General features: G+C 38.7%; 1 protein-coding gene across 4 annotated transcripts in view; it reads left to right on the forward strand.

The window, feature by feature from the left end:
• PCCA (propionyl-CoA carboxylase subunit alpha) overlaps positions 1 to 12970 on the forward strand; it is a 429187-nt gene that overhangs the window by 106775 nt on the left and 309442 nt on the right. For all 4 annotated transcript variants that reach the window (XM_017503569.1, XM_017503572.1, XM_017503570.1 and 1 more), the window contains one exon: positions 10619 to 10750. In XM_017503569.1, the coding sequence (XP_017359058.1) occupies positions 10619 to 10750 (132 nt within the window). The remainder of the gene's footprint in view (positions 1 to 10618; positions 10751 to 12970) is intronic.

The following is a 12970-nucleotide window of genomic DNA, read 5'->3' on the forward strand; positions in this document are numbered from 1 at the left end:
TCGAACTCCTGACCTTGTGATCCACCCACTTCAACCTCCCAAAGTGCCGGGATTATAGGTGTGATCTACTGCACCTGGCCAGAACATGGTTTTTCTTTGCAAACGGGAGTAAGATTGAATCTCCGATTAAAGAGTTTGAGTGTTTTGGCATGGTGATGCCGCAGACATGGACTCTTGTTCTGGTGTCCACGTCCACGTCCAAACAAGTGAAACAAATGTTTTCGTACTTTCCAGTTGCCACATTTAATCTTTAGCACGAATAAACATTTCACCGTGGTTCACTTTGTACAAAATGAGAATCTTTACTGAAACATCCCAGCCAAACATAAGAATGTACTTGACTTTTTTTTTTTTTTTTTTTTTTTTTTAAGCCTAAAGTCCCTGGAAGAGGCTGGCAAACTGGCTTGAGAAACACTTCAATGGCCATGGGACTGCCGAAGCTGCACCTGGTCTGGGTGTTGGTTTCACTCCTATAAGTTGGTGGCTACTCTGAAATTGTTTTCAAAATTTTTATTGTAAAATAAATGGCAGTTACAAGAGAAATACATGAAGCAAATGTATGGCTTAATGAACTGTTATAGGGTGAACAAGGTTGAAATCATGAAATAGGTCCAGATGTAGATGTTTACCCTGAATCCTGGAAGACCTGACTGTGTGACCCATCCCAGAGTTAACCCCAGCTTCTCTCTATACATACCCATTACTTTGGCTTTTATAGTAATCATTTCTTTTCATTTAAAAATAATTTTATTGTCCAAATGTACAACCCTGGACACAATGTTTTAAATCTTGTCCATTTATTTTTAAATTTGATGTCTTTAAAATCTTAGTCTGTAGGCTCCACTTGCTTCTTTTTCTTTACAGCTTATCTGTGGAAGAACTTGGGTGTTTGACTTACAGAATTTCCCGTGAGTCTTGAGTTAGCTCACTGCGTGGTGAGGGTGCAGTTCAGTGTCTTCCTCCATTTTTGATGTTTCCCACAAATTGGCACTTGGATTCAGAGATAAGATCAGACTTGGGTTTGATGCCTGTGATCAAAACTATAGGAGGCACATAATGTCTTTTTAGATTTTTTAAAGATATAAGCAGGCTTTGATGCTTACTGCCCATATCTAGTAATTTATTGGATTATAAAATTTTGATAGTTTAATGCTAACATTTTTTTTCATTAGTTAATTGGAATATATTTAGAAAGAGACCCTTTTTCTCATTTACTGTTTTGTTACCATTGATACAATTCATGTATGAAAAGCAAGATAAGTGCTTAATTCTTTACCTTTATTTAATAGTTTCTGAAGTAATGATTGTTCCTTATTGTCCCTCAAAGTTAACCAGTTTCTTAAAAAAAAAAAAAAAAAGCACATAAAGTCATATTGTTGAAATTACTAGTGAACTCAAGTTGTTCCTCTTTGGTGTGTGGGGCCTAAGTTGACTCACGGGCCTTTTTGACTTGACCTCATCATCTTCTCTAGCTTCCTTGCTAACTGATCTGACAGGACATTCCAGGCCCATGTTTTATGTTTTCTGTTCCAGCTCTTTAATCAGCCATCTTTTCAAAATGCCTTGGCTTCTTCTAGTGGTATTTGGAGATCACAGTTGGGGTACTAGGCATGGTCATTGCTACCAATTGGTCATTTTAAGCCTTTTTAGTCACCAGGGCTAGGAAATAAAATATATATTAACAGATTTTTAACATGTATGTTTTATGTTACACATGTATATTGCTTATAATACAATATGTTAACTATATTATATTAATGAAATATATACCATATGAGACTATATTTACTATATAAATATGTTTAAGTATAATGCCAAACCCAACCCAAAATAAGGTATCTATATAAAACAAATTTATGTTATAATAAACATACTGTATTAATAACATATACATTTTTCTCATATGTAATGTATATAATATAATATAAAAATATAATTAAATAAAGTCTACATTTTATATGAGACAAAATAACTCCTGTGTTCATGCAATATTTTCCATTACAATTCAAAATTGCAGAACTTTAACCTCTTTGTTGCCTCTGTGTATCTTCATTCTTCCGGATCAGAATTCTGACTATTAGGGATAGGGGAAATGACAGAATTAGAGTATTTCACAATTGCTTATTTATCTTGTCCTGGACTATACACAGAGCAATCTCAGGATAACAATACTGATACCACTATCAACATAATTAGTAAAAACATTAAAAAGTATTTGTACATAATCTTCCGCTAACATTTAAAAAAAAGTTGTACTATATATTGTCAGAAAATGTGGATGTTTTATGTAAGGTTTTATAGGTATCTCTCCTTAGCTTTCATTTAGTTTTAGCTCTACAAGTAACTCTGGCTCTTTATGTTGATGTTTCTTTTGTCATTTAGTTTCCTGAAGCTCTTTCCTAGTACAGGAGTGGGCAAACATTTTTTGTAAAGAGCCAGAGAGTAAACATTTTTGGCTTGGTAGGCCATATAATCTCTGCTACTTAATCGTATTCATGTAGTGAGAAAGCAATCAGAGGCAGTGTAAACTATGAGCATGGCTGTATTTCAGTTTCATATAATTTTCACATGTAATAATATAATATTAAAAAAAAATTTGCCGCCCCCCAACAATTAGTAAAATATTTTCTAAGATCATGGACTGTACAAAAACAGGCAGTGAGGCTGGGCATGGTGGCGCTTGCCTATAATCCTTGTACTTTGAGCTGAGGCGGGTGGATCACCTGAGGTCAGCAGTTCGAGACCAGCTTGACCAACATGGCGAAACCCCATCTCTACTAAAAATACAAAATTAGCTGGGCATGGTGGCAGGTGCCTGTAATCCCAGCTACGTGGAGGCTCAGGCAGGAGAATTGCTTGAACTTGGGAGGTGGAGGTTGCAGTGAGCCGAGATCGAGCCATTGCACCCCAGCCTGGGTGACAAGAGTGAAATTGCATCTCAAAAAAAAAAAAAAAAGAAAAAAAAACCAAAAACAGGCAGTGAGTGGGCCTGATTTGGCCTACACACTAATTTGTAAACCACTGCTGTATTGGACTTCTCAGAGTTTATGAGTTCTTGCATGTCGTTACATTTTCTCTGACTTTTATAGTTGCACTGACTTCTGTGGACTTAAAATTCTTAGCTTGCCTCATCATGGTGGCTCATACCTGCAATCCCACCACTTTGGGAGGCTGAGGCAGGAGGATTGCTTGAGGCCAGGAGTTTTGAGACCATTATAGGCAACATTGCAAGACTCAGTCTCTATCAATAAATAAATAAATAAATAAATAATAAATAAATAAATAAATAAAAGCGGGGCACGGCAGTGCACACCTGTAGTCCTAGCTACTTGGGAGGCCAAGATGGGAGAATCACTTCAGTCCAGGAGTCTGAAGCTGCAGTGAGCTATAATGGCACCCTTGCACTCTAGGCTGGGCAGTTTTGAGTGTTCCCCAAAAGTAAAATAAGTAAAATTCTTAGCTCGTACTTTCTTACCTTGAGTTTTTTACTCAAACAAGTTTATTATTCTATTTTCTTTTGGCACAAAATGTTGCTGTCAAAGTCTGATGATTATTTAAATTTCTCTTTTGTATAAGTTACCCATTCTTTTTTTTTTTTTTTTTTTTTTTTTTTTTTTTCTATTTTCTTTTACTTAAGTAATATTGCTAGAATTTTACTTCATGTGTTGGTCATCCTGGAATGAATTTCTTCTATTGTGTGGTCTTTTAATATGTATTTTTAGTTCAAGTACATTGTTATATTTGTTCTTTTTTCTTACTTTGGTTCTCTTCAAGGATTCCTGTTATTCATATGTTGGATGTTCTTCTTTATCTTCAGTATTTGTCATCTTCTCCTGTGTTGTTTATTCATTGTTTATATTTAAATTAAATATTTTTCTTTTCACTTTGCCTTTCTCGTAAGGCATTGCCTATTTTCTTTTTTTACTCTTAACATTCTTTGTAGCTGTCTTCATTTCTGAAATTATTTTCTTTTTCATTTCTAATTGTATCCTGAGTTCTATCATCTCATTTCTGAGCTTTTCTAATTCTAATTTATACTATTTTGTCTTTTGTATCATTTAAAAATGTCTTTTAACTTGTTTTGAAATATTCGATGATAGACCAGGCGCAGTGGCTCACTCCTGTAATCCTACACTTTGGGAGGCCGAGGCGGGCAGATCATGAGGTGAGGAGTTTGAGAGTAGCCTGGCTAACATAGTGAAACCCCATCTCTACTAAAAATGCAAAAAAAAATTAGCTGGGTGTGTTGGCAGGCACCTGTAGTGCCAGCTACTTGGAAGGCTGAGGCAGGAGAATTGCTTGAACCCTGGAGACAGAGGTTGTAGTGAGCCGATATCACACCATTGCACTCCAGCCTGGGTGACAGAGTGAGATGAAAGAAAGAGAGAGAAAGGGAGGAAGGGAGGACAAAAGGAAGGAAGGAAGGAGATGATAGTTTTGATCTATTGTGTTGGTATGTTTTTCTCTTGTGCTTTTTTCCCCCTACATGGATGCTATTCTGATCCCCCCACTTTTTTTTGCCTCACAAAAACATTGTATTGGGGCTGGGCTCAGTGGCTCACACCTGTAATCCCAGCACTTTGGAAGGGCGAGGCGGATGGACCACTTGAGGTCCGGATTTCGAGACCAGCTCGGCCAACATGGTGAAAACCCTGTCTACTAAAATTACTAGGCAGGCATGGTGGGGCGCACCTGTAGTCCCAGCTACTTGGAAGGCTGAGGCAGGAAAATCGCTTGAACCTCGGGGGCGGAGGTTGCAGTTAGCCAAGATTGCGCCGCTGCACTCCAGAGTGAGGCTTCGTCTCGACAAAAAAGTTGTGTGGGATTTTACCTTGATAGTTTTATTTTGCTTAGTTTTATGTGTAAAATTAATTTTTCTCTATACTGCTTTTTAAAGAACCATGTATTTTAAAATCAGTGACTCACGTTCAAGAAGTTCAAGCACTTGAATAGAGATAGCAGGAAGTGGTTTATTCTGAGGTCTTGAAAAGATGAATTAACCCTGTAATCTCCCCATTATTCTTTTTGATGTTCCTATTAACATCACTGTATTGACAGTGGGTGTTCTGTTCTATCTGCTACATTAATTATTTTTACAGCTTTCTTTCTGACTCAGTTTATCTCACGTGCTAACTTCCCCAAACCAATCCTGGAACTGGCTTTTTCTACCAGGAACACATTTTTCTTGTAGCATGGAATAGTATTAAAAACTAGAATCTGGATCTTTTGGACAGTTCAGCTGTTTTTCCACAGCTGTCTTTTTTTTGAGACAGGATCTTGCTCTGTCACCCAGGCTGGAGTGCAGTGGTACAGTTTCAGCTCACTGCAGCCTCTACCCCCTGGGCTCAAGCAATCCTCCTACCTCAGCCTCCCAAGTAGCTGGGACCACATGGGACCACAGGTATACACCACCATGCCTGGCTAGTTGTTATATGTTTTGTAGAGACAAGTTTTTGCCATGTTGCGCAGGCTGGTCTCAAACTCCTGAGCTCATGCAGTTTACCTGCCTCGGCCTCCTGAAGTGCTGGGATTACAGGCATGAGCCACCGTGCCCAGCTCCATGGCTGTCTTTTTCTTCTGACCCTGGTTTTTTAGTTATCCAAGTAGCACGCCTTTTTGTTGTTTTTTGAGTTGGAGTTTAGCTCTTGTTGCCTAGGCTGGAGTGCAGTGGTGCAATCTCGGCTCACCACAACCTCTACCTGCCAGGTTCAAGCAGTTCTCCTGCCTCAGCCTCTCCTGATTAGCTGGGATTACAGGCATGTGCCACCATGCCCAGCTAATTTTGTATTTTTAGTAGAGGTGGGGTTTCTCCATGTTGGTCAGGCTGGTCTTGAACTCCCTACCTCAAGTGATCCACCCGCCTTGGCCTCCCAAAGTGCTGGGATTACAGGTGTGAGCCACTGTGACTGGCCCAATGGCTGTCTTTTTCTTCTGACCCTGGTTTTGTAGTTATCCAAGTAGCAACTCTTGGTGAGCCCAAAATGTATACATTTAAAAATCTGAATTCATAATATAGCAATTTACTAACGTGGTATTTCTAAGAACGAAATACGTATTATATATTTTAATTTCTACGGAAGATGATTCTTTCTTTTATTCCTGACACAAAGCCTATTGTAAATTAAATCTTATTTCCCTAACATACTGCTCAAACCCAACCTTTTTCCCCATTGTTCTATTAAAATTTGTCCAGAACCATAAAATCACAGAATTTAGGAAATGAGTAGAATTTTGGAGCAGTGATTTCAGGTTTTCATAATGTCCTTCTTTCTTTTATTTTATCTTGCTGTATTGCCCATGCTGGAGTGTAGTGGCTATTCATAGATGCCACCGTAGCACACAATAGCTTTGAACGGTGTCTGGGCTCAAGAGATACTCCTGACTCAGCCTCCCAGGTACCTGGGACTACAGGCACACTTGGCTCATACATATTTTTTTAATGAATCACTTTAAAAATATATTTCAATAATGATGAAAATGCCCACTTTTTGTGATCATAAGACATTTATTTGCATTCAAATATATGTATCATGCAAGGTAAATTTTAAAAGGACTTTAAAAAGCATATTTTTGGAAACAAGTTTAGTTGCTATGGCATGACAAAAAACTTACAGTGATTAAGGGAAACTGATAATTAGATGGATAACAAAAAATACAGGGTTAACAGAAGAGCATCGAAGGTTGCGAGTGGATAAAATCTGGCCTTTTATTCTAAATCAGCCACTGATCGTGGTCAAGAATTGAAAACGTTTGAAACATGCTCCATTACTTTGCCATTACCATACCCTCTTATCCTGACCTCATCCTTACTTTTTGGTCACAGATTTATGGGAACCAAGAGTCCCTAATGCTGCTTTCTCACTTCACTTTAATTATTTTTAAATGCCAACCTAGGGAGCACTTCTAAAACATGTTGATAAAAAGGAAGTTAAATCATTGAAACATTTGAGTAGTTCTCCAGCATACTACTGGCTATTTTTCTTTTGTTTTGGGTGGGATAAAAAATAATCACTAAATACTTGATGTAAGCTTTTTTTTTTTTTTTGGACAAAGAGTATAAAATAATTATTATAATCACAATAATACCTACCATTTATCTACCTTAATTTTTTTTTTTTTTTTGGACAATTTTGCATTTTTTGGGTGAGCAATTTTCTTCAAATTAGAATGCACAAGAAAAATCTGGTTAGTTGGTGTTCCAGGCAGGTCGTTGGGCTCCTGTTAATCAGAAGTTTTACTGTGTAATCATAATGTATTTTGGATGTTCTCATTTATGTTATTTCTTCAGTTCTTTGTCTGCATGGGTATTCTGATTGCTTGATTACATCTGCCAGGCATAGTCATTTTTAAAGCAGCATTTATAATAAAATTTTCAATCTTTGCAAGTAAAATGAGAATACGGAAAGACAATTGATGGTTGAAGCATGATTGTTTCCTTTGCCTTTACTTGGTGTTTGTGGGTTTCAGGTTTGGGATAAAGAGAAATGAATATGATTATTGTCCTGGTCCGACATGATTCATGTAGTGTAGGCCTACGACTGTTATCTCTTCATACAGATCAGCACTTTTTCCTATGTGTTTTACATTTTGGTGGATTTGCATAAGATTTTTTTTCCATGAAAATAAGGTCCTGCTAAAACCAGATACAAATGTTTGATGGAGGGATACTTTATAAGCACTTCTTATGGCTGAAGAAGTGCTTATAAAGTATCCTGCCATCAAGCATTCTTATCTAGCATTCTGCCACTTGTAACACCAGCAAATTGTAGGCATTTGTGTTTCTATATTATTTAGAGTCCTGTAGACCTAGCTGTTTTATTATTCTGGTGTCCTTTTTTTTTTTTTTTTTTTTTTTTTTTTTTTTTTTTTTTTTTTTTTTTTTTTTTTTACACAGAGTCTCACTCTGTTGTACCCAGGCTGGAGTGCAGTGGTGCAATCTTGGTTCACTGTAACTTCTACCTCCCAGGTTCAAGCAATTCTCCCGCCTCAGCCTCCAGAGTAACTGGGATTACAGGCACGTGCCACCATGCCCAGCTAATTTTTGTGTTTTTAGTAGAGATGGGGTTTCCCCATGTTGGCCAGGCTGGTCTTGAACTGCTGACCTCAGGTGATCCACCCGCCTTCGCCTCTCAAAGTGCTGGGATTATAGGTGTGAGACACCATGCCAGGCCATTCTAGTGGCCTCTTTATTGAGCCTTCTGGAGTGCTGTCAAAAGCTAACAGTTATGGCACTCAGCTTGGTGCTTTACATTATTATTGATGGGGGTTTAGGACATGCTACTCCCACATTTGGCACCTTGGCACATAGCTAAAGGATTTGGACAAAACAGCAAAAGCACGAAGCTCTCTGACCTTCTCCTGCTCCTTTTCCCTGAAGCAAGTCCTAAGACCTAGGAGGAACTTTCTGACCTTCCCTGAAGCAGGTCCTAAGATGTTCATGTGAGAGGTGCCTTTCCTGTATTTAGAAGAGAGGAGCATCCTCATCCCTAAAGAGAAAACGATACAGAGGAATCTGAGCAGTTCTCCCCAGTTTATTACATGTACCTCTTGCCCTCCACACTATCATTTCTCCATAACTCTCCAGTCCTCGTCAACCCTGTATAAAAACATTCAAGTTTAACAGTTTCTTTGAATTTGCATTTCCTTATACAGGCTCCTGTGTCATGTAAAACTTATATTAAATAAAATGTATGCTTTTTTCCCCCATTAATCTGTGTTTTATAATAGGTGCCCCAGCCATAAACTTAGAAGGGTAGAAGGAAAATACAGTTTTCCTCCTGTACGTTATTTTATTTAATTCTTTAATCAAATTTACAAGTCAGATATTACCTACACTGTCACTCAAAGAAATGGATGCTTTAGACTCAGGGTCTAAAATTTCCCTTTTCCTTTGTGTTGCTTTTGGGCAGGAGAGAAGCATGCATCTAGAATTTAAAGGCATTGGCTTTTCTACTCATTTTCCCTGAATGATTTCATTCACAACTTTTAATTCTGTCCCATATTTGATGCCTTTAATATTCTGTATTTCACCTGGTGTGGTGGCTCATGCCTGTAATCCCAGCACTTTGGGAGGCTGAGGTGGGTGGATCACAGGGTCAAGAGATCGAGACCATCCTGGCCAACATGGTGAAACCCCGTCTCTACTAAAAATACAAAAATTAGCTGGGCGTGGTGACGCGTACCTGTAATCCCAGCTACTTGGGTGGTTGAGGCAGGAGAATCGCTAGAACCCAGGAGGCAAATGTTGCACTGAGCCAAGATTGCGCAACTGCACTCCAGCCTGACGACATAGCGAGACTCCAAATCCAAAAAAAAATCTGTATTTCAGCCTGGACTTGTCTTATAACCTTTGTACCTCTATACCTGCCTCCTGAACATGAATTATTGACTATTACAGAGGCATCTCAGCTCAGCATGTGCAAAATTGGAGTCATCATCTCACCCCCTAAATATTTACCTCCTGGTATATTTCTTGCATTTATTCCCTGCTCTACTTCCACTTACTGCTCAGGGTGGGTTTAATCCTCCTGGGTCATGATGGCCAGGAGAGCAGTCCAGGCAACAGGCTACTTAGCTGCCCTGGTCACCAGGAGAACCAACCTCCTTTCCCAAGCCAACATTCATTGCAGGCAGCAATGCTAATGTGGAATGAACAGGTGATGTAAAAGCGATATACAAATATGCGATTTCTTGTTTATAGTAACTCTGCCAAAGTTGTAGGACAATCAGCAGTTAGGCAACTTCCTCGAGGATGCCCAGCATATAGATCTGTTTTTTCCTATTTTATATTTACCTTTAGTTCTTCATGTAATGACCTCATCCTTTATCTCAGCAAACACCCCCATTACTTTTCTAGACCATGCCCTGTAATGACATCATATTTTGTTCTGTCTGTAGATCTGTTTAAGTAATTAGCATTTTGTTTATTGTCGTGGCATAAACAGAGAGGCAGACCCATTGTCAGGGTACTCAGTGTGGTTTGTACAGAGTGGTTTTTATTGAAACCATAACTCTACCCAGTTAAATTCCCACTGGATTCTTGACTCATCTTTTGTAGTCACAAGGATGTAAACATGTTGTGCTTTCTTTTATCCATTTCTCTGAGGTGTCAGTGATCTGTTCACATCTCCTGGAAATTGTTGATATCCTGTTATCTTCATCCATGTTGTCTCCTATGTTTAGCGCAGAGCTTGGTGCATAATTGGTATTCAGTAAATATGGATATTTGTGTTGTACTAGGCACTATGCTGCAGGCTATTGAGAACACAGGCATTTATAAGGTGTTTACAGGTGAACTTACTGGCTAGATTAGGTGGCAGGACATTATATACAAATACAGCATCATAAAGTGGCTTTTCCAAAGCACACTGTTAATATCCAGCAGGAGTTTTTCAGTGCTTTCGGTTGTTTTCATTTGACTCAACTTTGCTGCATGTATCTATCCTTGCATGTACTATATGCAATATAGTATTTTAATGTGTTGGCTCAAAAACATGTTGTTTCTGCAATAAAAATGATTAGTAAATATACATATGGGTTTTTCTTTTTATAAAATTGTGACTCCACATCATGCGCCATAATGTTCTTGTTATAAATTTTGGCTTGTTTTTCTCCACAGGCAGCAGAAGGTGTCATTTTCATTGGACCTGACACACATGCTATTCAAGCCATGGGTGACAAGATTGAAAGCAAATTATTAGCGAAGAAAGCAAAGGTTAATACAATCCCCGGCTTTGATGGGGTAGTCAAGGTGAGAAGCTACTTTAACTTTTATTGTATATGTCTTCAAGTTAAACCTTTTGTCAAAAGTATAAGATAAATTGTAACTATTGCTTTTTTGGGACATATATATACATACATATATATATATATACACACACATGCATACATACATGTATATATGTTTAAAAAATTAGTGTTTTTACTTATTTCTTCATTTCTATTTTATTTTGTGAGATGGACTCTTGCTCTTGTCACCCAGGTTAGAGTGCAATGATGCCATCTTGGCTCACTGCAATCTCCACCTCTTGGGTTCAAGCGATTCTCCTGCCTCAGCCTCATGAGTAGCTGGGATTAGAGGCGACTGCTACCATGCACAGCTAATTTTTGTATTTTTAGTAGAGACAGGGTTTCACCATGTTGGCCAGGCTGGTCTCGAACTGACCTCAGGTGATCTGCCCAACTCAGCCTCCCAGCGTGCTGGGATCACAGGCAGGAACCACTGCATCTGGCTAAAAATCAGTGTTTTCAACTGGATTATATTGTTATTATTTTCAGAGATGTGGGCCTCACTCTGTTGCCCAGGCTGGAATGCAGTGGTGCAATCATAGCTCACTGAAACCTTGAACTCTGAGGCTCAAATGATTCTCTTGACATGGCTCAAGAACCCCTCCTTCTTTAGCCTAAGTAGCTATGATTACAGGCTCACACCACCACACCTGACTAATTATTTTTATTTTGTAGAGATGAGGGCCTCACTGTAATGCCCAGGATGGTCTCAAACTCCTGGGTTGAAGTGATTCTCCTGCCTTGGCCTTCTGAAGTGTTAGGATTACAGGTGTGAGCCATTGCGCCTGGCCAGCTTGATTTATTTTAAATAGCATTAATTTGAAAGAGTGAGAAACCATTTGAGCATTGTATTTGATGAATCAGCAGTGCCTCAGACTTTCATAGGAAAAAACTTGGTGATTAAAAAATGTACTGTCATATCTCTGGATTGCATTTAATAGTGGTATGTGTTTGATGTGTTAAACATGATTTTCTCTGTATATCTTTATCTCGAACTTCTCTCCATGTGCATAACATGTAAATTATAATCATGTTTCTGGTGAAAGCAGTATAGCTATAGATAGCTGTATATTGCAAACATTTAGCTTCTGACGGAGAAATGCAGAAATTGGAGTATGCAATTTCCACTTCTCCCATGAAAAATTATTCTGATTTTTTCTAGTTAGAAGAGAGTCCTCCTAGAGTTTTAACTTTGTGATTTGAGTTAGCATGCAGGAACTTTTCATTTCAGCATTTCTTATAGTTTTGTCGTTCTGTGTTGTACTGTTCTTCATTGTGCAAGACCATTTCATGCGTTAGAAGACAATTAGGAAACTTTGCCCTGTGGTTAGTAAATATCCTCAGCTTCTTGCCCATATTTACCTGTGTTTACTTTTATCTGTGTTTATACATTTTATTTCTTCCCTCTTGTTAGGAGGAGGAGGAGGTGTTCCACATTCTCTCCACATTCCTCCTCCTATTCTCCAATTGTATTCTTTATAGCCTTCACAGGATATGGTTTTTACTGATTATCGTTTCTCTCTTTTGTGTCTTAAAACTCTCCTCATCTTTTAGCTCCTTTCTATTACCATTGCTATTGAAAATGCTCAGTGAGCAAATGTATTGGTCATTTAGTTACGTGGGAAGAATGTGGTGATGAGATACACATGATGATAGTCCTCACAGTTTAGTGGGAAAGAAACAAACGTTTCTTCCATTCATAAAGCACCATCACTCTACAGCTAGTTGCCACCTTCTTTCTCTCTTTCCTTATAGAGCCAAAGCTCTTAGAATTGTCCTTCCTCACTTTCATTTTTCTATCTTTCACTTAATCTTTACTTGCTCTCTGGCTTCTTTCCTCGTTCCTACTAAATTTCTCTTGGAAAGGCTACCAGCAATCTCTTCCCTTTATTAAATCCAATATATAATTTTGAATTTTGATCTTACATCAATCCCTTAGAAGCATTTGAGCCTCGGCTGGGCGCGGTGGCTCACGCCTGTAATCCCAGCACTTTGGGAGGCCGAGGCGGGTGGATCACGAGGTCAAGAGATCGAGACCATCCTGGTCAACGTGGTGAAACCCTGTCTCCACTAAAACTACAAAAAATTAGCTGGGCATGGTGGCGCGTGCCTGTAATCCCAGCTACTCAGGAGGCTGAGGCAGGAGAATTGCCTGAACCCAGGAGGCGGAGGTTGCGGTGAG

The sequence above is a fragment of the Cebus imitator genome, unplaced genomic scaffold, assembly GCF_001604975.1.
Source record: "Cebus imitator isolate Cc_AM_T3 unplaced genomic scaffold, Cebus_imitator-1.0 Scaffold312, whole genome shotgun sequence".
Taxonomy (NCBI): Eukaryota; Metazoa; Chordata; class Mammalia; order Primates; family Cebidae; genus Cebus; species Cebus imitator.